The sequence below is a fragment of the Pelmatolapia mariae genome, linkage group LG10_11 (genome assembly GCF_036321145.2).
Source record: "Pelmatolapia mariae isolate MD_Pm_ZW linkage group LG10_11, Pm_UMD_F_2, whole genome shotgun sequence".
In the NCBI taxonomy this organism is placed as follows: domain Eukaryota; kingdom Metazoa; phylum Chordata; class Actinopteri; order Cichliformes; family Cichlidae; genus Pelmatolapia; species Pelmatolapia mariae.
In genome coordinates, this window is record NC_086236.1 from 1,192,576 (window position 1) to 1,217,500 (window position 24,925).

The window sequence follows — 24,925 nt, forward strand, 5'->3', positions numbered from 1 at the left end:
TTAATCACACCAACACGTCTGAGGAAGATTCTACGGTTTTATATTTGGCTGTTACTGAGCATCTGTGTGCCTGCGTCCAGTGCAGAGGCCACGCCTCAATGAGCTCACAGCTGCTTCAGTTTGGCATTTGTTTCCCCCTCACTGGGTCTTGGAACACCCCGCCTAAAAAGCATACCTGTGTTGTGCAGGTATCTGTGGTCAGGGTTACAGGAAGAAGACTCGACACGTGTGGAATAAAACATCAGCCGGTATTTTAATAATGATCTCATCTCAGGAGCAGCAGTGTGGTGTCACCTGCACGTGGACCCAAAGGTTTCATTTAAAAACAACACATCATGTGACGTCACAGGAACACTGTCGATGGACACGCGCGCGCACGCACACACTCACTCGCGCACGCGCGCACGCACACTCACTCGCGCACGCGCGCACGCACACTCACTCGCGCACGCACGCGCGCACACACACTCACTCGCGCGCGCACACACACACACTCACTCGCGCGCGCACACACACACACTCACTCTCACTCGCTCGCGCACGCACGCACTCACTCGCGCACGCACGCACACAGATCCGGGTCATCAACAAGGTGTTTAGAAGAAAAAAAAAAATAATAAAGAGACAAAAAGTAGGAAAATGTCCCACAACGGACGCCTCAGTCCTGCCAGCGCTAACACCACGCCTACGCCACACGCTGGAGGCGGAGTCACTTCACTGTCTGAGCTGCAGTCAGACGGGGAAAAGCTGAGGAATGGTGGCGAGCGAGAATGGTGACAAGAAGAGCAGCAGCAGGTGAGCGGAGAGTTTCCCATGATGCTTTGCCACATCCTGACAGAACACCACAGGCAGGAGGAGAGGAGGCGGCGGGAACCAAAGCTTCTCCCTCTGTTCATAATTAGCACCGAACTTCGCAGGACTTCCTCTGAAATGTGCTCAGATCCACAGCCGAGTGCACAAACTCCGGAACGCCGAGGCACGCTCCCAGGAATTGACCTCTCAACCCGACTGACCCCTCAGTACTGGGCGATACGACTTCAGGGGACGGATCGCTTCCTTTGGCTCCATTCTGCCTCACCTGCAGCAGGTGATTCTAGGCCACGCCCCCAAGCAACTGTCACTGATCTGGATGGTAAAGTGACATTTTTGCGACTTCACCTGGCTTCAGACAGGAAGTGAGGAGGGCGCACACTGCAGGAAGTTGAAATTAAAGGTGGGCGGAGCTTCAGGGAGCGAGTCGAGGTGGACTGCGGCTCCCTGGAGAAGTTTTATGAAACGTTTCTGTTGATATTTACGAGTCATTATTTCAGGTGTTTTCAAAGGGAGAAGCTCGCCGCCCGGCCCCGTTCCCCAACTCACCCGGGTTGTCCGCTCGGCCTCAGCGCTGCTTTATGTCCATCAGAGGAAATACTGCTCCGCCCCCTACTCGTGTCGTTCAGGCGTCGGACTCGTCGCTGCTGTCGCGGCTGATCTCGATCTGCAGCGAGGGCAGGTTGTCCAGCCGACTCTTCTTCATCTTGTGGGTGAGACGCTCCTGCTTCTGTTTGATCATGGCGCCCCACATCCTCTGCAGCGTTGAGTCGTCCTCCTCGTCCCCGCGCCCGTCGTCCTCCTCCTCGTCCCCCTCTCCGTCGCCACGCCTCCTCTCGCTTCTACTGCTGCCACCGCCATCCCGGCCCGATGAGGAAGAGGAGAACAGCCCCGCCGAGCGGCCGCTTGACCTGTCGTGACGTCTGGCGGCAGCGCTGCTGCCGTCATCGTCACTGGAGCCGAGTCTGCTCCACAGCCCGCCTGCAGACGAGAGAGAGAGCGTTACAAACGCCACACAGCAAAGGAAGAAGACGACAGAGGTCGGCATCGCCTCCATACCCGTCTTCCTGTCTGTGGATGAGTTGGAGCAGTGGCCTCTGCTGTCCTGACTGGCCACGCCCAGTCTGCGATGCACGTCTCTGGCTGGGGGCGTGTCTCTCGGGGACAGCGGCGAGGGGGAGCGGCGTCTGTCTGGAGAGTAGCGTCTTTTCCCGAGCCGCTGCCGTACGTCTGCGGAGAGCGTCAGAGTCAGAGGCCCGCCTCACGGCAGCAGAGCATGCAGCTGGAATTAAACCGCTCACCTGTCTTCCCGCCGCTGGCCACCGGAGGGGGCTGTCTGTGCTGAGAGTGGCCCTGCCGCTTCTCCTCCAGCAGCTGCCGCACGTCCATCACCTTAGAGGGCGACGAGGATTTGGTCCTGCTCTGTGATCCCGACGTTCCGATCCTGTTCCTGAAGGGTGCAACACAAGCAGATTTAAACGCAAAGCAAACGTGCGTGAGCGCGGCGGCGAACCATTCCTGCAGGTTTAACGATCAGAGCACAAGAAAATCTTTCATGCATTCACTAGCTGTGTCCCAAAACCTCGGCTGCATCCTCCTGAGGCCGCATCTGTAGGCCGATTACATCACAGCGACGCAGCGTAGACTCCTCCAAATGTATCCAAAAATGCGTCCTCCTTTTCCCCGATTTGAAGGATGGGTCGGGTGTGTCCTTCGTGGCCCACCATATCCCAGAATTCATAGCGCGGCCCAGCCAATTCTAGTTTCCAACAATGGCGGCCGCTACTAAGTTTTTACTCTTATTATTCTTTCTGGGTCACAAAATAAACTTTTAACGTATTTTCAGGCGAGAATGTAGCTGTGGAAACTTCAAATATCTGCTCGGTTTATCAAGATATCACATATTTGCAAAAGTGCTCCGACGTTTTCAGAGACGTCTGTTACCCACCAACTCAATAGCTAGCCGGGGCGAGAACGGCAAACTCCCGGCACATCATTTTCAGATAAGATAAGAGATAAAGAAGAATTTTATTGTCATTGTAGTTATACAACGAAATTTGTTTGGTAGCTCACAGAGGCCAGCAGCAATAAAACAAGAAGCAGCATAGTAATAAATAACCGTAGTGAAAGTATAAAATATAAGCAAAAGGAAGGAACTTAGCAGAGGAAATAACAAAGAAAATATAACAGTATTTACACCAGACACTTTTCAGGTCACCGCGGTCTTTCACTGCTCAGGTTAAACGTAATATATAAGTCACTTAGACAACCTAAAATGTTATTGTTTGGCTTTTTTCAGTGTTTTATTTGTTTGTGAGTAAATCGGTTTGGCTGAGATTAAAGTTATTAGATTAGATTAGATTAAACTTTATTAATCCCCCGGGTGGTTTTCACACAGCTGAATAAACGTCAAACAGAAAACTGATTAAACAGAAGTGTGAGACGGTCGAGAGTTTACTCCAGTGTCCTGTTATATTTTAGATAGAAGGAGCAGACGGCCGAGTTTATTAAACTCCACCGAGACAGCGGTGACGCAGATCTGAAGGCCAGACCGTCCAGTTTCACAGCCTCGCACTTCCGGCCTTCTCGGTCTTCGAAGGATGCGGCTTAGGTTTTGGGACACAGTAACTGTCAGTACTCGCATCAACAGCCTGGAGACTAAAGATCCGCCCACACAGGAAGCAGTCTGTGGTAGTGGATGTTTTACAGTTGCTGGTTGGTGACCAGCCAATCATTCTCACTCGCTTCAAAGTTAAATAACGTTTAACTCGGGATCCGCCCACTTCCCACCATCATCACCCAAAACTGCAGAATGCCTGATTTTTCTATGATGTCACTTCCTGTGAGGCCGCCCACTGAGACGTAAAAACAATGTTCTGGTATTTGAAGGAAGCAGGAACACTGCGGCACCCCTGATTTTCAAAATAAAAGCTCTGAGCAAACTTGATGGCTCTTTCCATTTTAATTTAATGCTCGGCCTCACTGAGAGGCGCGCGCACACACACAGACACACACACACACAGACACACACACTCAGTGTGCAGCATGTCTTTTGTAACCAACTGTTCACAGCAGATGGCCCTGCCCCTCCCTGAGCCTGGTTGGAGGTTTCTTCCTGTTAAAAGGGAGTTTTTCCTTCCCACTGTCGCCAAAGTGCTTGCTCATAGGGGGTCATATGATTGTTGGGTTTTTCTCTGAATCTATTATTGTAGGGTCTACCTTACAGTATAAAGCGCCTCGAGGCGACTGTTGTGAAAATAAAACTGAATAGAAAATAAAACACACACACACACAGGTGAGCGACTCTGACCGGATGCTCTTCAGGTGTGTCTCCAGCTCGTCGGCGTACATCGTCATCTTCTTGCTCTTCTTCGGCGACGGCGTGGAGATCATCTTCAGCTCCAGGTCGTAGTCCATCTCGTCCGACTCGGACCAAGGAGACGGAGAGCGGTCCGCCCGGCTGTGAAGCCCCGCCCCCAGTGAGCGTGAGCCACCGCCCCTGTCCCCCCTCTCCCTGTACTCCACCACCCTGTCGTCAGAGTCCATGTCCTCGTCGCCGTCATCTTCCTCCTCCTCCTCCTCTTCTTCCTTGATGGGCTCCTCGGGCAGGTTGACGAGATCCGCTGAAAGCACAGAAGTCATGAAAACATTAGCATGAAGCAGAAGAAAACCACATTCAGGGCTCTAGAGTGCGACCAATCTTTTCAATGGTGCGACTAAAAAAAACAAAACAAAAAACAGTAAACACAGAGTGCTGAGCGGCTTTCTCACCCGACGGCCCGTACACTGACCAGCAGCAAAAGAAGATCCAAACTACGCTTCACATTTGATAAACATCGTCATGAATTCACTCTGACTTTTGCCGTTTTGCTTCCACCACGATAAAAATCACACTTCATGCACAGCTCTCTCTCTAGAACAGTTTCCCATCTCAAATCTCTGTTTTCTGCATTATTCATTCACTTATCACCCATCAGTCTGCCGTTGTTTACAGCGCTGTCGGTCGCTGTCTTTTTTTTTTTTATTCCTCGGACAGGAAAGCCTCATTTCTGCTGTTCAGTACTGAAGAAATTTATACTTTTTAAAATTCTGCAAAATTGCAGAATATTTTTAAGGTTATCTGCTATAAAAATCCAGGCCAGGAAAATCTGCTTCATGTTTTTCTGTTTTATCCTCAGTTACTTTGACTCAAAGGCCTCTGCTGTGATGCTCACACCTCTGATGAAGTCTCACATGTATCAGTACTGATAAATGATCAGAATTATAATATTTCTGGCTAGGGATGGGTATCGAAACCCGGTTCTTGTTGAGAACCGGTTCCCACTGTTTCAATTCCTTGGAATTGTTTGCCATTTTTGCAAACGATTCCCTTATCGATTCCAGTCGCCCCGAATGACGTCACCACGTTGCGGAGCGTCATTTACCTGGCAGGAAACATGGCGGCTCAAACGCTCAAAAGTTTGGTTATACTTTACGAGAACGGATGACAACAGGGCAACTTGCAATACTTGCAAAGTAGATATTTCATTTAAGGGAGGAAACACTACGAATATGCAAAAGCATTTGCTCACAAAAACACGCGATGACCTTAAATGAATGTCGTGTTTTTAATTCCGCTCCGGACTCGTGAATCTCAACCCAGCAGCAGCGGTAACGTTTGCACGTCCTCTCCCGTTAATGCGGCAGGTAAATAATCAACTAACAGTGCATATTATGTTAGCGCGATCTGCCTTATTACAAAACCTGCCATTACTGTGCATTTAGGTGACCATGATGAGACAGACAGAGTCTGGTTGGCTCAGATGCTGGCAGTTCTCGCTGCAGTCTACCGGTAGCGTCTCCTTTCAGGCCAGGATAGACGAATGTCACCGAGCAGTGACTAAGTTTGTGGTCAAAGTCTTGCACCCGTTTGCCACAGCAGATGCCCCCGATTTTCAGTAAGTGAATGTGTTTAATTGTAGGCAGGGACATTACTGGATATTCTTGTGTGATTGCTGCAGAATAATTTATGTTATACTTTGTTATTGCTACAGAAGAATATTTATTTTATTATTTTACATTTACAATTTTTTCCCCGGGGACCCTGTGACACCCCATTGAAGAGCCGTAGGCTGTGGATCTCTTAAGATCTCACTGTTGGGTTTGTAAGGCCATGTTACTCCTAAATTTCTATGTTGTTCAAAGAGAAGATATAAAACAAAGTTCTAAGCTAATCGACCTTAGTGTTCTCCTTTTTTAAAAAGAATCGATAAAGAATCGAATCGTTAAACAGAATCGAAAATGGAATCGGAATCATGAAAATCTTATCAATACCCATCCCTATTTCTGACTGTCTGAGGCAAAATTGAATCGAATTGAATGGATTATAGTGATGATACCCAGCTCTAGTGAGCAGCCTAGGCCCGACAGAGTGGATGTAGCTGTGGGTAATAAGAAAAGATGAAAAGAACGATTGATAATGTTTTGTTAAGTTAAGGCCTGATCCTTCTGAAATTCATAGCCAGCTCTGACACGGAGCCATCAACCTCTGAACGCTGAAAAAGCAGCAGTGTATCCAGGAAACACATTATACGCTGCGATAAATGCACTGCGCAAGTGCCCCCTCCCCCCACTGCCTTTCAGCAGCAAACAGGTCGTCAGAGGAGCCGAGATGATGATTAAGTTTAATATTGTCTACAATATTACCAAAGTGCCAACGCACTTTAAACACAAGCACAAGATTGTCTGTGTGGGCAGCAATTTCCCCCCCAAAACGTGCACATGTAAAACTGCGGTGTTCAGCAAAAAGTTAGCCTAGAGTCCCGACATTTATCCACAGCCCAGAGTCTCCTCTCTCCCTTTGGGAGTCCAGGTGCTGTGAGGTCATCGTGGCGTGGATGACGGGGTTACAGACCGCTGACGTTACAGGCAGACACGAGCCGCGTGTCATCGTTAACGGGCGACCATGAAAATTTACAGGACAGACGGGAGAAAACGCCTTCGATACTCCGAGGGCTCGTCTGGTTTCGGGATGAAAGCCTAACTGACCCCACCCTCTCTGTGCGAGGGATCGGCGACGTGATCTCACCCGAGTGTCGGTGTGTGTACGGCGGCGTGTGGCCCATGCTGTCTCCAATCAGAGGCTTCTTGCTCTTGATGACGTCTCGCTGGATCCGTCGGTTGTGGTACCGCCTCTTCCTGAATAGGAAGCAGACAAAACTTTATTAAACACCGACCACTGTGACGCTTGCTTCAGAGCTGCATTTGGTGCTCCCATCACATCTACACCAGATGGACCTCTGAGACATGACCTTTGACCTCTGAGCCTTACCAGGAGTTGCTGAGGATGCCTTTCATGCCGCCATAGTTCGGGTTTCCGTACTTCATGTAGTATCGGCTGCGGCGAGCGGCGCCCGGCTCCTTCTTATCGTCTGCACACAGAAAACACGCGTTACAGATGTTTGACCCCAGCTGCACATAAAAGCATTTCCTGTCTGTGTCCCCGCTGCAATAAAAGCATAAAGCTTTCATTAGTGCTGTTCCTTCACACTTCCTGTCTGCGGCCTGAGGAATCAGGAAGCACGTCACAAAACAGAAACACTTTAACCTGGATTTACACCCACTGAGAAAACAGGTGACGTGTTCAGTGCTGCTGTTCTTTGCTTTTATTGGACAAAGTTTGAATCATGTGACGCGCTGACTTCTAATCACCTGGCTGTCAGCTACACGTGAACACTTCTCCCTGGCTTATTTTGGCGGGCGTCACGCACAAACTTCCTGTCAGTAGGAAGTAGTGAGACACAGCGAGGAGGACGCGGCGACGTCATGACTCGGACACAGAATCACCTTCTTCAGTCCTCTCATCATTTTTGTAACGTGACTGATGAGGAGGAGCAAGGACACGATGAAGGATCATCTGAGGAACACTGCAGCTCTGTGTGTGTGTGTGTGTGTGTGTGTGTGTGTGTGTGTGTGTGTGTGTGTGTGTGTGTGAGAGAGAGAGAGAGAGAGAGACCTTGCGTGGCGAAGCGCAGCAGCAGCTTGTTTCCTTTGAAGGGTTTGATGGCGGGCCGCAGGTCGTTCCTCAGCAGGGACGCTCTCTCCGCCCGCGACAGGTCGTCCTGTGCACACACAGCCAATGACATCATCGATCACTTTTGGGCACTGGTCAGTGAACCTGATTGGTCAGGCGGCGTCCTACCTGTCCGCCCTCAGAATTCGTCTTCGTCTCTGCGTCGCCGTCTTTCCCCTCAATGTCCTCGCTGCGCTCCTTCGCCGTTTCCTCTCCACCTTCGTCTACCTCGCCCTCCTCCTCTTCATCATCCTCGTCATCTGATCCTTGACCTCGCCGACCTGCGACATCGTAACATTTACCCACAATGCCCTGCGGCTTCTGGTGGTTTTTCCCTACAGTACTCGCCCTCACCTTTGCTCTGCTCTTCCGGCTGGCTGGTGCACCCCGTCTCCGTGGTAACAGCCTCCGAGTCGGGCATCCGGCTTGTGTTGATGAGCGCTCGAATGGGGGTGTCGTCATCCAGCCATACCACGTTACCTAGGAAACCATCAGGTGGTGAGAATAGGGTTTGACCTGAGCTGTGATTGGCTGGGAGAGTCACATGCCCCGCCCCCGTGCAGCAGGTTCATGAGCCCGGCTCTTCTGTCTGCACGCCGTACTCACAGGAAGTGTCGTCGATCCACTCGATGTGAGCCGGAGGATACTCTTTAAAGTACCCGAAGACGTCCTGCGTGCTCATGTCGTCCACGCCCATCACGTGGATTGCCTCCATGCGCAGCTGGGGGATGGCTGGGCACCACAGAAGAAGAAGACGACGACATGTTAAACGAGCTCCCCATCAGGAAAAGATTGTTTCTGCCTGCTGACAGTCACAGAGGACACGTACCCTTCTTCATGGCGTCTTTATCCAGGAAAACGTTCCGCTGGCCGACCTTCTCTTCCCCGTGAAAATGGAAACGCTGCGCTCGCTTCTCTTTCCTCTCGATCGCCTCCTGATGAGGAAGAAAAAAGGAAATAACTCGAGTAATCAGAGGAGTTTGAACCCCGAGCTTCCCACTCAGCTATCACTCTTTACCTGATATCACCAGGTCATGGTGACCTTTGGAAAAGTCCCACACATGCGTCCTGACCCTACAGGCGCTCAGAGACTCTTGCATGTACTTCACTAATATCACCCACAGTGAGAAACACTTTAAAGTAGCAGCCTAACACCTGGCCACACACGCTCTGATGGTTTACCTTAGAGTTGACGTCAATTCCAGTGATGAAGGCTCCGGCCTTGTTCTCATACCGCCGATTGGTGTCCTGTGAAACAGACAGACAGCAGTGGAACGAGGCCACGGTTTCACTTTCCGTTTGAGCCGTTTCTGTTTGTTTGCCTCAGCAACATTACAAAGTGACTGTAAACACATGAGAAACACAGGCTGTATGAAGTCCACAGCAGCAGCCACACAGGCCTCCAGAGCAAAGAGTCTCAACTCTAATTTGACTTTCACACAAGAAGAAAACTTTCATTTCTCCAGCAGATAAACTGCTCTGGATACTGTCTGTGTGCTGGCAGGGAGAGGAAACACCCGTGAAGGTATAAAAACTACCAAGTACGCGTGCATTCAAATAGAATAACTCTCCCCGTTTTGCATTTTTCTGCACGTAAAAACGTTAAACTTCCTAGTTTTAGCTGAGGTTTTGTGGCAGGGCCACTCTACACTAGCAGGAAGAGTAAATAACAAAGGAAGACTGATGAAATCCAGGTTCACGCTTAGAAGAAAGCAGAACAGTTCGGTATGCGCATACCTGCTGAAATAGTTGAGCATTCTGCGCTCTCTGCTTTCTTTTACACGTAAACATCTTAAATTCGATGTTTTTTAAGTAGAGTTTGGTGGGACGTGCGCTCCACACAAACAGCACGTGAACACAGCAACAAGTGACTGAAATAAACACGAACCCCGCAAACATGTCGAAAACGTAAACCAGCCCCGGTTAACGCGAGGCCCCCGCCGCTCATCGGCAGCCCCCACAGCACGGGGCGGACGCCTGACTCCCGGGGAGAGAGCCGGGAGTCCAGGTAACCGCTAGCCGACACTTCCTGCGGATCTGCCGGGCGACGGAGACGCCAGTCCCCGGAGTGCCGGGGCCTAGTCCGGGCTTACCGGCAGCAGCTCCTTCAGAGAGCGGTTAACGGAGATGTCCTCGGGCTCCAGCTCTCCCTCCTCCACCTCCATCGGCTCGGCTTCGCGGGCATCTCTGTCCGACTCGGAGTCCGAGTCCGAGCGGTCGGAGCCGCTGTCTGATTTCACCGAGACCCGCAAGCTGCGTACTGCCGCCATGGTGCTAACCAAGCAGCTAACAACGGCCGCTAGCGCTGCGGCTCTGGGCTGACCCGGAAACGGTATCTACGACTTCTTCTGCGGCCTGCAGGCGGCGCACCGGAGCTCTTCCGCCCCCTGTGGTTTTTAAGGGTAAAACATGATGTCATGCTCAGCAGAGGGCGGTGCTGAACAACAGACACGTTAACAGCGTCACAGACGATATACTAGAACATGTAAACAAATGTTTTTAATAAATGTGTAAATGTACACGGTCCTAAATATAACAGGGCTGAAGTGTACTGCACAATGTCTGAAAAATCTAAATAAAAAAGTACAAACTAATTAATAATAAACAGGTAATCAAGTTAACAGAGTAAAACATTATCAGAATTACACTGAATAAAGAAATAAACGCAAGGCTGTAATAGAAATAGAAACTAATGAAAACGCAGTATAAAAACATTTATTCGTCTTAGTTAAACAATAATTTTCTCTCTTATTTATAAAGTTTCATATTTATTTGCTTTAATTGTTTTATAACAGATACTCAGACACACAAATACACAAATAAACACAGAGAAGAACAACTAGTCAATGATTATTTGTTAGTTTTTTGTTCTTTTATAAAAGAACAATCAACTTTTTTCAATGCTTTGAACCAGCATCTGGCTCTGAGGCTCCAGCTGTGCATGAACACGACATGCACAGTAGTTTGTAGCTGCAGACAACAATGACTTCTGCAGCTGAAGCGTGTCTTCAGTAAAAAAAATACAAAAATAAAAACCCACTGAGACCAAAAATGATCCGGTTTAATGTTGGGAGAGAATGAAACGACAAAAACAACAACAAACACTGAAAGAAGCTGATTTTTATTTGTGAAATGTTCAGTTTTACAGATTCATGCTTTACATCACACACACACACACACACACACACACACACACACACACACACACACACACTTTATGACATCAGAAACACACGCAGACATCTTTGTGTTCATGCTGCATCATCGTCCCTCTTTTAAAACAAACCAGGGCTTTTATTTTGAAAACCTGAACTCCTGTAGCTGTGCAGCTTCCAGTGCAGTGAGTGACCTCGAGACTCGACGTGATTGGTGCGAGTGTCCCTCAGAGACGGAGAGCGAAGCTTCAGACCCCATCATCAGACCAATCACAGCGCTTCTTCTTCTCCCTGACCTCCAGCAGCTCCACCTCTCTGACTCACCTGCAGCACCGTCCACCTGAGCCCCGTCGCTCAGACCCTGTGTGCTGCAGATCGTGACGCTGCAGCAGGGGGTGAAACTGATTTGGGTCCAGTTTAAAAAAGTTTCAGGTGTATCTCAGCTGAGCTCACTACGTTACAGTGTGCGTGGAGAACGGCAGCGTCTGTCTGAATCTGAACCCGCAGCCACGTGTTATTAATAAGAATAAATCCCACAGACCATGGACGCGCAGACCGAGCAGCTCCTCCTCCCCGTTCACGCGGTGGGCATTCGTAACAAACATAACATTTCTAATAACGAGCTTTACCACAGTTTTTCTGTACTTGGATCTTTATGATGTCACACAGGCGTCTGTGTTGAGAAACCATCGGAGTCACAACGCAACGACAAACTTTAGGGTCAAAAAGGCTTCGTGTCCACCGCAGGAACTCTCCTCCAGGACCAGGCACCTTCGGGGAGACCAGCACCGCGCCAGCTGACAAAAAGACTAACCGGCACTGAGGACCAATCATCTCACAGGGAGACAGGGGGCGGGGCGTTACAGTTCTTGTGGTTGCCGCTGACACGAGTGAATCCCCAAACTTTGAGCTCCCGTGGTGTTTTTGTTTTTCTTGTTTTGGTTGAAATGCTTGGAGAGAGGACGTCTCCCAGCTGGATGCGAGCACCTCAGCGGTGTTTGGGGAGAGGGGCATCAACCGCTGCCCCTCAGGGAAGCTTAGCTGCTCGGGTCCTGGTCCTTTGGGTGGAATCTCAGCCCCTCTCTGCAGCGCCCCCTGGTGTTTGGAGCTACTCATCATCAGGTTGTTTCCACGTAAACCAAACTGCTCATTAACGTAAAGTTTTAAGAGCTGCTGCTGTTTCTGTGATAAAGTTTCTACAGCGAACGAGCGAGCCTCCTCTTTACATCTTACACTGAATGAAGCGCAAAACAGGAAGAGCTCTGTGTCGAATTTGACTGTAGAACGGTTTAAAAAGAAGTAAGTGTTCAGTGTCCTGCGCACAGATACGTTTATGTTCGGAAATGATTTGATGGTTTGTGCAGAAGATGAGAAGAACAAAAACCAGACAGAAACAGGAGAGCTGCACTCTGGGTCCTCACAAAGACAGAAAGACAAGCATGTGTGTGTGGTGGTCCATCAGGAGACCCTCCTCCTCCTCCTCCTCCTGCTGCTGTGTGGAGGCTGCTGTCTGTTTGAAGCTTCAGGCTTTTATTCTGGAAAGCAGCGAGAGAAAGAGCAGAACACATCAAACCCAGCTCAGAGAGTCGCTCACATCACGGCCCAGAAAGTGTGAACACGAGCCAATGAAGACAGGAAGTAAAACATAGGATGCTACAGGAAAAACTAACTTTCAAAATAAAGCAGAAAGTAGACTCAGAAGCAGAACAGAGTGGCAGAAGCAGCACTTTGAAAAATGGGATTGAAAAGCAGACGTCTGGGAAATCACACACCTGTCAGCGCCGTCCTGTCGGCTGAGTGTCCCTGCTGCAGACAGAAGGAAGGTTTCACACTCAGTAATCAGATTACACAGAAAATACTTGAAAAATCACACTGAACAAAAATTAAAAACAGCAGTGACGTCCTGAGAGTCGTGCAGTCCAATCAGCTGCATATCCAGGTAAACAGCGAGCCTGCTGATTGGCTGTCACACAGACTTACTGCGGCGGAGTGGCTCAGCTTGTCGAAGCGAAACTTCAGGTTGGATCTGGGCGAGTTCTTGTTTTTCAGCTCTGAGAGAGGAGAGAGCAAACGAGACGTGAGAACGACTCCAGAACAGAAACGCTGGCGGTGAGCGGGCGTCGCACCTGTGGGGCTGCGGCACACGATGACCGGAGCTGAACTCTGACCTTCTACCGTCGCAGCCTGAACACGCACAGACACAGAGAGAGGACGCATTGATGAGAGTCTGCATTACAATACAAGGCGCCCTAAATAACACTGAGCTGAATATAACGCTGACCCAACAGATGGTTTAAGCGTGTTTTCACCTGTCTTACCAGGTGTGTGTCGTCAGCTGGGATGCTGAAGCTGCAGGTGCTGGATGTGGACCTGGAAATCTTACTGCTCTCCTTCTTCGTGTGAATCCTGCCCGTGAAAGTAAAAAAGTGATGAAGTTTATTGTTTCGCAGTGAAGACTGAAACATCTGCTTCTTTCATTTCTTACTGCTGCTGCTTCCACTGCACACACCTGTCCCGCTGCCCCGCCTCTGGAGAGCTAGGATTGGACGGCAACTCTGGCCTCACCTCCAGCATCGGGTTGCAGCCGTCGAAGCTCCTCTGCTCACCGAGGAGGCTGAGGAGGCGTAACAGAGACAGGAGGAGGCGGGGTTAATGTCCTGGAGGCAGGTAAAAGCTGTTAGCTCAGTAACACGCAGCACACCTGCCGAGACCAGCTCTCCTGAAGGTGCGCCCCCACCTGTGCAGCAGCGCTGACATGCACACTGGTGGGTTTGAACGTTACTGTCCAGGTAAACAAACTGAGAGACACGAGAGCGTTGGGCAGCGTTACCTCCTCTGGCTGTGCTTCTCTGTTTGGCTGTCGACGCTCAGCAGGCGAGGAAAAAGTCCCGAGCGCCGCTTCACGGGAGACTTGACGTTACACTGCCAACGCAAAGAGTCCAGGTGTCAACGGGGGCCGCTCACAGACGAGCGGGGTTCAACCTGCTCCTTCAGTTACCTGCAGAACAACTCACCTCCATATTCAGGTGTGCCAGACCCCCCCCACTCAAACTGGTGGGCAGTCCAGCCCCGCCCCTCGACATAGTCTCCATGGAGACGCTCCTCCCTCGCATCGCCCTCTGAAATGGAAAAAGTGCCGTCCAGTAATGGAATCCTGATTTGTTCTACACAAATGGCTTCTTCCTGTCCTTGCCTTTCAGAATAAAAGCTCTATCTATCTACACAATGTGACTGTGACTCTAATACAGAAAGCAGCCGTTTGCAACTTAAATTAAACCTTATCTCTGGTTTTACTGGCTATGAAATTCATGTTTTTCCTAATAAATATTTCTTTGTTGCTGTAAAAATGATTTTCTTACTAATTAAACATAATGTTGTGGATAAAGACTGCATGGGTTTAACTTCATTATCAATGAAAGTTGGATGGAAAAATGTGTAAGTTCCAGAAAGTAAATAAAAAAAGAAATAAATTTACTTCATAATTCATTGATGAGGGAAAATATAACATGCTCTATATAATATATATCTATTACTTTGTCAAACACATTTACGTGGACCAAAAACTGTGAAATAAAACTAAGTAATGACAGATCACATGCTGAGGTAAGAGTCCGACGTCACTGACAGTAACTCCAGTCTAAAACACGCTGCTGACACACTAACATTCACATTAATAACAGGTTTTACCGCTTGTAAAGTGGGACTACTTTCCTTGGTGGAGGTATGTGAGTTGGATTGGTTCTGATGCGTCCCATCAAACCATCATTTCAAAGCAGGAGAAGAAGAAGACAACAGGAGGAAAGGTCAAAACTCACCTTGATGGACTCCAGCAGTCCTCCGTGGGCCTGTCCGTTCTCACCTCGGCCCTCCTCCTCCGGCCCTGACGTCAATCCCAGCATGCTCTGGGAGCGTCTCTGCAGCTCGTCGTGGAGGCTGTCCAGCAGGGCGGCCCGGGTTCGCTCCTGACGGAGACGCAAAGAGTGTCATGAAATCCCTCGTGTCCTCACTGTGTTATTTCTCTAAAGTTCAGGAGGTGTCGCAGATCTCTGCACAGGCGGAGCAGGTTTACTGTCTGCACGTGACAGGAAGCAGGTTTACGTTTCCCAGGCAGCAGAGCAGCTTTTAGGGTTTCTCTGCAGCGCGCACACAGAGCTCTGCAACATCACACACTGACTTTATGTTTAATATGAATAATTTTTCTCTACTGTCACTTATAATCTAAACCAAAATAAATCACTCGAGCGTCCATCATGCAAGTCTGAACAGTGCAGCGTACTTAGAAATTACGGACGCACTGCAGGAGTTTACCTCCAACATAATTATTCCTTTGCTTCCTGTAAAAGCCTGACGTGTTCCTGCCTTATGTGTTTGTAAGTTCATATAAATACAGGGAACTAACGTCCGGTAATTAAATACTGCCTGTTACATCATCAGCTCAGTACTGAAATCTGTTACTGTGATTGCATCACTGCGTCTGTCTTATTAGACACACGCTGTGTGGTTGTGACTCTGGGGGACGGCCTGGAGCTCCTCCTACCTCGAGTCGGGCGAAGCGGTCGCTCTTGTAGCAGGCCAGCTCTGCGTTGATGAGTTTGGTGAGAAGAAACTCTCTGAACTCTGGACCCTGAAGTACAAAACGCAGCAGACTTAACCACAGCTCTCAGATCAGCCTCACGTTCCTATGAAAAGTCCGACAGCCTCACCTTTTCAAAGACAGCCGGGTTTGGGAGGGGCGGGCCAAATGGCGGGACGTCCTCTCGTGCTGTGACGGAAACCTGTCAGTCAGAAAAAGCTTCTGTTGTCACTGGTGGAGCGAAACAGGCAGATCTGTGTCTGATTCCCACCCACGCCAACCCACCCAGCTATGAGCAATAATGCAGAGACGCTTCCTCTCCTCAGTAAGAGAAGGAGGAGCCTCTGGTGTGAGGCTTCATCTCCGTTGTCGTCATATTTCAGAGGCTGAAAGAGAAATCTTCAGCTGCCACGAGGATTTGGGTTTGTTTCTGTGAATTTAGATTAAAGCTCTTCTTTGATTCCCAGATTAAACTGCATCTGATCCCATGAACTTCACAGACAACAGGGTCAAATCTATAAAAACCTCCATCGTGGAGAAAAGGAAGCCGGCGTGTACCTTGTAGGAGGTGGTCTCAGAGCACGGCTCCTCCGCCTGCACCACGATGAAGGCGTGGAGGAAGTTGGAGGCGATCATGTCGGGGACGAAAGGCGTGGCCTCTTCTTGAAAAACCAGTGCCACGATGTCATTTCCTATGTGCCGTTTCCTCTGCAGCTGAAGGACAGAGTGATGCTGTTACGTACAGTCGTGATGGCTCATAAAGTTTATGACGCACAGCAACAACTTCAAAGTGCTTCTGTCACACTGTTACATGACAAATGGTCAGTCAGTGAACAACAGTCTGACGGTTTGTTACCAAACTGGACCAATCACGCTGTGTTTGGATGCAAGCAGGTGAAAACACTGACGCACCAGCAGCTGCAGTTCCTCTGACGTCCAGCAGAGGCTCTCGCAGTGAGTCGCTCACATGTTCAAACTTTACAGCAGCAATAAACACGTTTACAGGCTGATACTAAATAAATAAATAAACCATTTTTGTCTCTAGATCATTTCCCCTGTAGCTGCTAGCTTCACCTCAGTGAACTGGACCTCTGTTTGTGCTGTTGGTGTAGACTGAGATGCTGTGATTGTGCAGACACAGGGTCACGTGATGACGAGCATCCCTTCCTGCTGCAGGCGTCTGCTTTACACGGAGCCAACCTGCCAAAGCGTCTGCTGCTGCTGCTGAGTCACAGCCCGTCCTCCTGTTTCACGCTGAGTCATTCTGTGTTTTGTTTCTCTGTCACGCCGTCTTCATGCCGCCTACCTGCTGGGCGTCTCCCTCGGTGAAGGGCAGTTTGGTGGACACGTGGAACATGATCTCCTGCTGCCGGTGGACCGTGTAGATGGACTGAGACCCCGTCTGACCGTGAGAGACATCCAGACCCCCCCGAAACCTGCACAGAGGAAACAGGCACCACTCAGTCTGCAGGTGACCTGCTCTGAGGTTAACGAAAGCTATTTAGAGTTTGGAGTAAATAAATCCGATTCAGAGTGAATCAGCCATCTGTGCTCATGTAGGAGCTGGCTTCCCTCCTGATTTATTTTGGTTTGTGTGCTGCTGATTGTTCTTTAAGAAGCTTAATCTTTTATCTGTGATGGAGCAAAGCTGGAAACACGTAACACACAGAATGAAACAGGCGTTTAACCGAACCTTCATCTAAACAGGTCCAGTAACAAACACTCAGGGCCACTAAATGTTTTGTTTCACTGCAGACAAACAATGAAATATCAACAAACACTGTTTAATATTCAGGTTATAAAATGCTGATGTTAAGAGTCTGAGTAATAATAAACTTTGAGTCTCCGGCTGGCTCAGATTATTTTTATGGCTCACTGATTACAGACCGTTTTCATTGCTCTGTGTGTTTGATTTGTCCGTCAGTCCGTGCTGGACTAAACTGTGGCACAGCTACAATCCCATGGTTGCTACTAAAGGATCTGCTTTGGTATTAACTGACATGTTGATGTCCGTACTGACAGAAATAACTGATTAAACGCGATGATTTGCAGTTTTCTCGTCTCTCACCCTTTGAAGTCCTGCAGATCCACTGTGTCTCCCAGCAGCTGCAGGAACTCTGTGAAAGCCGGCGTTTCCTCGTTGTTCCTGAACAGCTCCTCCTCAGACACCTGAGGGACAGGTGACATGTCAGCTACGACCGATACACTCATCACAAAAGGTGAACTACCCTCAGATGTGAAGTGCTTATTAATGATGCCAAAGAACAAAAGATGGACTACATGAGAGTGTCGACATTATTTTAAAAATAATGTTGGCTAATGTGTTTTTCATAGTTTGGAAAGATTTGCTGAAACAGGTTCAGCAGCATCACTAACATCAACAAACCCAAGTGCTTCGGTTAGAAATCAGTCCACTAGTGGGACTAAAGAAGGAAGATGGAAACAAAAACACTGAGTGGACACAAAGCGTGAGCAGGTGGTGAGGTACCTGACCAGATCTCTGGTAAATGACTCCAAACTTGTAGGTGTTGTTCACCTCATGCTCATCATAGTTCACTATCAGCTGAGATGCCTGCAGACAAAGACAGACGTGCATCATCTCTGACACTGAACAGAAACCCAGGTGTGCTGATGGCGTGGGAGCCTACCTTTGGGTACAGGACGGGACTGAACCGTAGACCTGCCGCTTCGTCGCACAGCAGCTTCGCAATGACAAGCATCGAGGTTACAGTTAGAACGACGCTGAGCCTTCAAAAGTCTCAGCCTACACCAAAGTGGGTGAGTTCAACCACAGAGGACAACATGGACCCACTTGGGCTCGAACTCAGTACAGCGTGTAAAGCAGCTGTGATGACCGCTACACTATGGAACCAGTCTGAGATGCTGGTGCTTACCTTGGCCAGCTCTGGTACACTTGGGATGTCCGGCAGCTCTGCCAGAGATAATCTGTGGTAGACGCTTTTCACCCGAGATCTAATGAAACAGGAGAGACGCACCAGAAACCAAAAGTTAAGTCCAAGAATAAGTAACTAAATACTTGTTCTGTCCTCACACTGATTCATTGACAGTTTGTGAGACAGACTTGTGTGAACACGGTCACTCGAAACCACAAAACACAAATATTTGCTTACAAGAAAACGTGAGGAGGAGCAGTCCGATCCACAGCTGGGATATAATCTCTCAGGCTCAACCAAGTCACACCTGGACACCAGGTAGCAATAAATGTTTGACCCACATGTGGACCACATCTGCAGCTTACTTTGGACCATAATCGGCCTTGACAGAGGGAGATAACTCAAGTCTTGCTCCCTCTACTCAGTCAGAGCTCCACAACATCTGGGCCAGATGTCAGGTGTATCTTAATACCCGGGTAACACCTGGCCTACCGAACACCTGCCATGAGCCGACTCAGGCCAGATGTTTGTTAGTAGCTTACATGAGCCAAAAGTCGAGACCCTGACATGTTTATGAGCCCCACCCTATCATCTGCCTCCTGTGTGACCTTAATGACCCAAAGCGCTTCCTTTGACTCGAGCACTTTAGATCTTAGAGAGTAGTCCTGCAGACTCGAGAGGAGAGGTGGTTGACTTTGTGAAGGGTGCATTAACAAAGAACTATTTCAACTTGAAATCTTAATTAAATTGAACTCGAGGTGGTTGGCCCAGCTGTGTCCCAGCTGCCTGCTCATACAGACTTCAGTCGGCTGCTGTTCTTCTTCGGGCAGTGCGGTCAGTTTATAGAAGATCTGCTATAAACTGACTCTGACTCATCTGAGAGCAGCAGCCTCGTAGGTGGACTGAGTCAAACTCTGGTTTTAGGACCTGATTTATTTTAGCTCACACTGAGCTCATTTGGGCTTTTATCAGCTTCTGTTTCACTTTAGAAGATTTCTGAGGCTCGTGTTCATCATCAGAGAGCTTAAACTCAGAGGACAAAGCTGTCTGGGGTAAACACACCGGTCATGGCCTCCGTGATGATCTCCGTTTGTCTGTGTGAGATTATTTCCTGTTTTATTTTGAAGGTTCCTTTGATTTGTTCTTTTTCCCATCCACCATGGACTCAAACATTGATTGTGACGACTGAACATTAGAAAGAAAGCAGGGTTTCCCATCTTTTATTTACAGTCTGTAGTCCCTTGCCATGAAAGCCTGTCATGTTACCTGATGATGACGTGGAGGTGCTCGTGCTCCTTCTCCTGCTCGTGTCTCACAGACAGCAGCAGGTTTCCCACGCTGCTCGATGAGCACGAGAAGTTTAAATGCTCCTGACAACAAAAGAGAAGGACGTCAACCAATCAGGTGACAGCAAAGGACAAAGATGGATTTAACCCTCCAAACCTCACCCTGCCCAAGAAGTGCTTCCTGTACGCCCGAGCAGCCTCGCTGATCTCCTCCAGCCGGTACCCATAATCCCCTGGGGCAGTCTCTTCCTCTTGTCTTCCTTCATCCTCCCCCATCTCCTCCACCTCCTCCTTCCCCCTGCTGTCTGTAGAGGGAGGAGGAGCATCAGGATCCTCGATCCAGTAGCCTCCAAACTCAGGTAGAATCACCTGAGGGTACGGCCCCCCCCTCTCCAACACCTGCAACACACATTCAGAGAGGTATGAGACAGCTGTGAAACAAAAGCACACGCTTCACCCCTCAGCAGGCTTCCTGCAGCCGGCAAATCAGAGGAAAGTGAGAGTTTGAGTCATATGGAGGCGGTCCAGTGGAGACTCTTTTTTTCCCCCCAGGATTGGTAGCTGCTGTCACTGTGAACAAAATTACTATAATAAAACTTTCCTCTCCTCTTATTGGCTGACGTACCCCTGATCTGACTTCGCCTCCTTTTTGAAAAAAACAATAAGCAGTAAAGTTCAGCTTTGTATTTTGAGGTGTGTTAAAATCGGTCTCACCTCCTCGATCCTCGGATAAGGAATGTAGTCGTCCTGAAACAGAAAGACGAAGACGTCAAACATGTGACGACACGAGGACTCAAAACTGCCCTTTCATCACTGACTGACTGACTTATGTAAATGTGCTGTTTTTATGTTTGAAGTTATGAACATAAAAAAATATCCATGAGATGGACTTACAGTGAAAAAGCTTAAACATGAACACAGACGCATGAAGTGGAATGATGCAGACATGCAGGTGACCACAGGAAGGATGAAGCTGAGACGTGTGGGCAGAGATTTTATTCAAAACAACCACTGAGACAGAAATATGATAATAAAGTTAAGTTTCAGCTGCTCCATCTGTAAGAGGCCTCTGCACATGGATCGACTTCAGGGAGCGGGTCGGTGTTCGTCACTGAGACACAACGAGAAGCTCACAGCCTCAGCGTTCACCGCGACCACAGCCGCCATCATTGCACCTGGTTAGTTTAGTTTTGTGCTGCCACTCCACTCCAGGAGTGCAGCTAAGATAAACTCGTCAGCGTGTTTGTCACATGGTTCCACTGGTCCTCCTGCGTGTAACGCAGACGTGATCACCATCACACTGTAGAACCGCCACAGCTAGCTGCTAGCATTAGCATACGACTTAGCACGCCGCCCTTACATACGAATGTCAACAAAAACCAACATGGCAGCTACCAAAACACAAACACAAATTCCAACATGTGAAAACCACGCTGATTATGTCCATCTTTTATATACAGTCTGTAACAATCACAGTGGTCATTTCCATCTTTTAAGTACAGTTTGTCGGGTGATGAAACCTTCGATCGGGCTCTCACACCTGCTGAAGGTTTGACTACACCAGGTTGTCTTTATGAGCATGAATGAAATGAAGCCATAAAAGTGAGCGCGGATGGATATGAGGACAAACAGACAGATGGACAGACGTGCCTTCTGTCTCTGAGGGATTGTCTTCATCTCGGCAGCTTCTGGCACCTGCTGCAGCAGAGACGGGGAGAGAAGACGTGATGAAGACTGTTTCGCCCCGAACACGTGAAGCTGTGAAGCAGCTCACAGAGGTTCAGTCTGATTCATTAAAATAAGAAACAGCTCGCTAATATGGGAGGAAACAGTGTGCTTACATGGAACTACTTTCAGCTGCGGATTAATACAGATTTGGTGGATTATGTGTGCACTGATAGAGGAACATTTCACCCACTGGTGGATTTTTAGTGCTTTTGTGAGGCTAACAGGATTAATGTGAAGCTTTGATAAAGACGAGCTTTAACCACACAAACATCAGCTGAAGAGTTTTTCTGACTCGGACAAACAAATTTCACAAAATTAAAGAAAAAGTAAACAAAGAAAAAACGACAAATTTCTTTACTTCACAAAAAATATGTTAAAAATTAATTTCTGTTATTTAATAATTAGCAATGGTGTGTTAATGTTTTACATATGAGGACATAATAAAAATCTCTTTCATTATTTATTCAACCAAAACAGAACCAAAGAGAAGAAACACTGAGCTGTTGGGTAAACAGGAGTCAGGTAATCACCAGGAGTGTTATCGACTCGGAGGTTTGTAGCTCTGCAGCATTCAGGTGTGTCAACACAACAACACCTTTCACCCTGAGGTCCCAACAGCTCCACCTCTATAGGCCTCAGTTAGCAGGTCAAAGGTCAAAGTTTGCAAAGCTACAGCTGATCAAAGACTTCTGGAACAAAGTGAGACCAAAGAGTTTGTTCAAAATCAAAAAACTAATACATGCAGCGATGATGACCTGACCTCCATGAACCAAAGTGTTCAGAGTCAGGGTGAGGACGTTTGTCCCACAGCTGGACCAAACTGGGTCATCAGCAGGTCACAGATCCACGCTCAGCAGCAAATCTGAAACAGAACAGCTGAAAAGCAAAAGGAGCTGCTGCAGAGCTCAGAGAGCTGTGCATGACTGAATGAAACCTCAACGAGCTGAGTGGACCACAGTTCCTCCACAGAAACCCTCGCTGCTGAAGGGGGCGTGGGCTCAGTCAAACTGCTTCTTAGTTTGTGTTAAATAAATAAAGAGAGTGTTACGCGTTGCTGTACATCTGCAGTTGTCTAGTTCAGAATCTGCTGCTTCTCCGGTTGTTTTTACTTTGTCCTGATATGTGAAACCTGCAGCTGTTTGTCATCAGTCACCGGGCGGCTTATCTCCCTGTTTAGGTCTACGATGATGATGTGTGATGAGACGTAGAGGTGTAGGTGTAGCAAGAGCACATCCAGAGAGAACAAGAAGCATACAGAAAAACAGGATAAAACATATAAAAGAAAGAAACAAGGGGAAATACCACGCCTTAGACATGTCGAGAGATATTACAAAGATCCAAAGTGACGGATGAAATCTGTGACGGGGCGACGCAGCGTCGTTGTGTCATGTTTGTACCTGATTTAATGGCTGAAACCTGGTTTTGTTCTGCTGGAAGCTAAATGAATATTGGATGAAGCCTGTTGTGCTGTTTGTCGGAGAAGGAGAAAATTTCATTTTGAAGAAAAGTCTTAAAAATATATTAACTTTCACTGCCTGGCTGGAAAATAACCCTGTTTGTTCTTTCATTTACCCAGGACACACACACACACACACACACACACACACACACACAGAAGTTAATGAAATTCTTACCTCCATCTTGTCCATCATGTCAAAGAAATGAGCCGACTGCAGACAGACACACGGGGTTAATGCTGTTTATTCTCATTTCAAAGGATAATTCTGGTTTATTTTAACCTGCTGAGGTTCCTGCTCACCTCCACGTGGCCTGAATGACCTAACAGTTCATATGTTTGTGGAAATATTGGCTCTGTACACCCCACAGTGGATCCATCCATCCAGGTGTGATTGGCCTTCAGCTTTAATTTGAAGCATTTAACTAAAGTGTTGCATTGACGGTTGAAGAGAGACGTTTTGCATGCACCTGGCCCTGAGCCTGACAGACAGGTTCAGGGCCAGGTGAGGCCACGCCCTTCCTTATTCTGTGACACATTAAGGCAGATAAAACATGAGTTGATCCAGAGTGCTGAACTTGTTGCTGTTCACTGAAACTCCTAATATGACCTCCAAAGAGGGTAACTGGATTCGTTCTTATCTGTTAGCTCTTTTCCTGAGGGCTGTGTGTAACACTCCCACAGATGTGTCAGAGGCCACCAGGGCTTCAGTATCTTTCCCAACAATCCATGGTGATGGAAAACAGCTTCACCCGTCTGACCAGGTCAGGAAGACTCAGGCCAGACAGAAGGTGCAAACCTCTGGTTACACTCAGGAACATCTGCACAGGTCTGAAAGATGAAACCAGGATGAAGCTGGAGCAGACTGATGAGGAGAGAAAAATCCCATCATCTGTCTGTTGAGCCTGTACGGCTGCAGAGGGCTGGTGTTCATGGATGAAGCAGGCTGTAGTCTCTGCTCCGTCAGACGGAGACTGAGAAGCTTCTTAGGAGTTTCTCACCATACAGAAAAGAGCTGATCTCAGGTCAGCGGAGCAGCTTTTCTGTGATTAAAGTGAGACCCACCAACCCTCCAGCACAGCAGCTCTCACTGCCATCTTTAAACCTTTCGCTGCTAATCCACCCCGACTCTCATCTCCACCCACTCCACCCAGCCTGCTCTGCCTTCTCCGCTTCTCTTTGGATGGCTGACCTCATCCACCTTCCCTGTGGTGGTGCACAGAGGCAACATTACAAGGAACTGCTGTTGTGGTGAGACGGTGACTCCGTCTGAATAAAAGTTAGTTAAAAACATAAATAAATAAAAACAATAAAATACAGAAATGTGTTTCTGAGGAGAAACAGCCCGACATGTGCGACGGGGGAATAATACCTGCAGCTCATTAAAACTGAAAATGATGTGAAAGTAAACAGTTTATGAAATGTGCAGATGAAAATAAATGGCTTCTTACCTTCACGTTTGGGGGTGCGGTGCGGGGCGGAGAGGGGGGGGGGTCAGCCACAGGAACATTGGAGACGGTCAGGAGCTCCTGTTTGCTGAAACACAGGAAGAAGCACGAGTGAGCCGACCCGGCGGAACCGTTGTCAGAGCACGCCAGCGTCACAATAAAGTTTCTATTCAAGACAAACGAAGCTGTGATTGGTCCAGCAGCCACACCGCCCAACAGGTGAGTGGAAAGGTGAGAAATGTGTTCGCTGTTAGCAAAACTTTCAGGCTTCATCGCGTCAGCAGAAGGCTGAGCGGTAACTCCTTTGCTCTCACCCAAAAGGCTTCTTCAGCTCTAAAAGTCTTTAGCCCTCAGTGGGAGCAGGTCACCATGTGATCACTGGTCACAGTGTGAGTGGGGTTAAATCACCTGGAATGACCTCAGGACTTCGTTATTTATATTTATTACTTATAGTTAAAAGTCACCGATGCTCCTGTTTGGTGTGTGACCAGCTCCTGTCCAGCAGCCTCACCTGTGATCAGTGC

The 24,925-nt window shown here is 48.4% G+C and overlaps 2 protein-coding genes across 8 annotated transcripts in view; both read right to left on the reverse strand.

Moving 5' to 3' along the window:
• Window positions 1-229: 229 nt before the first annotated feature.
• Window positions 230-10,185, reverse strand: ncbp3 (nuclear cap binding subunit 3). Its single transcript, XM_063487221.1, has 13 exons — window positions 9,955-10,185; window positions 9,044-9,109; window positions 8,691-8,796; window positions 8,468-8,593; window positions 8,216-8,341; window positions 7,991-8,142; window positions 7,805-7,910; window positions 7,121-7,220; window positions 6,878-6,987; window positions 4,121-4,433; window positions 2,112-2,260; window positions 1,870-2,040; window positions 230-1,791 (listed from the first exon to the last, which is right to left on the reverse strand). Exons 1-13 carry the CDS (start codon window positions 10,129-10,131, stop codon window positions 1,436-1,438), a joined length of 2,058 nt encoding a protein of 685 aa, XP_063343291.1. The 5' UTR covers window positions 10,132-10,185; the 3' UTR covers window positions 230-1,435.
• Window positions 10,186-10,614: 429 nt separating this feature from the next.
• Window positions 10,615-24,925, reverse strand: part of LOC134635863 (rap1 GTPase-activating protein 2-like) — a 38,873-nt gene continuing 24,562 nt past the window's right edge. The window contains exons 3-25 of one of the 7 annotated variants that reach the window (XM_063485474.1): window positions 24,405-24,489; window positions 23,132-23,167; window positions 21,420-21,464; window positions 20,484-20,516; window positions 19,932-20,168; window positions 19,750-19,853; window positions 18,484-18,562; window positions 18,238-18,291; window positions 18,078-18,161; window positions 17,658-17,758; window positions 16,896-17,025; window positions 16,148-16,303; window positions 15,720-15,791; window positions 15,554-15,640; window positions 14,832-14,978; window positions 14,031-14,135; window positions 13,847-13,938; window positions 13,526-13,630; window positions 13,326-13,422; window positions 13,143-13,200; window positions 12,997-13,067; window positions 12,789-12,822; window positions 10,615-12,551 (exon numbers count right to left, since the gene is read on the reverse strand). In XM_063485474.1, coding sequence (XP_063341544.1) covers window positions 12,547-12,551; window positions 12,789-12,822; window positions 12,997-13,067; window positions 13,143-13,200; window positions 13,326-13,422; window positions 13,526-13,630; window positions 13,847-13,938; window positions 14,031-14,135; window positions 14,832-14,978; window positions 15,554-15,640; window positions 15,720-15,791; window positions 16,148-16,303; window positions 16,896-17,025; window positions 17,658-17,758; window positions 18,078-18,161; window positions 18,238-18,291; window positions 18,484-18,562; window positions 19,750-19,853; window positions 19,932-20,168; window positions 20,484-20,516; window positions 21,420-21,464; window positions 23,132-23,167; window positions 24,405-24,489 — 2,017 coding nt within the window. In that variant the 3' untranslated portion in view covers window positions 10,615-12,546. Of the gene's footprint in view, window positions 12,552-12,788; window positions 12,823-12,996; window positions 13,068-13,142; window positions 13,201-13,325; window positions 13,423-13,525; window positions 13,631-13,846; window positions 13,939-14,030; window positions 14,136-14,831; window positions 14,979-15,553; window positions 15,641-15,719; window positions 15,792-16,147; window positions 16,304-16,895; window positions 17,026-17,657; window positions 17,759-18,077; window positions 18,162-18,237; window positions 18,292-18,483; window positions 18,563-19,749; window positions 19,854-19,931; window positions 20,169-20,483; window positions 20,517-21,419; window positions 21,468-22,027; window positions 24,369-24,404; window positions 24,490-24,925 lie in introns of those variants that run through there. The other 6 variants (XM_063485473.1, XM_063485476.1, XM_063485475.1 and 3 more) reach the window with 6 other exon arrangements.

Excerpts from the sequence above, each read along its gene's own strand:
- ncbp3 (XM_063487221.1), bottom strand. The coding sequence starts at position 10,131 with ATGGCGGCAGTACGCAGCTTGCGGGTCTCGGTGAAATCAGACAGCGGC. Across the intron at positions 9,110-9,954 it reads CTCTGAAGGAGCTGCTGCCG|GACACCAATCGGCGGTATGA; the intron begins GTAAGCCCGGAC and ends TCTGTTTCACAG. Across the intron at positions 7,221-7,804 it reads GCTGCGCTTCGCCACGCAAG|ACGATAAGAAGGAGCCGGGC; the intron begins GTCTCTCTCTCT and ends TTCTGTGTGCAG.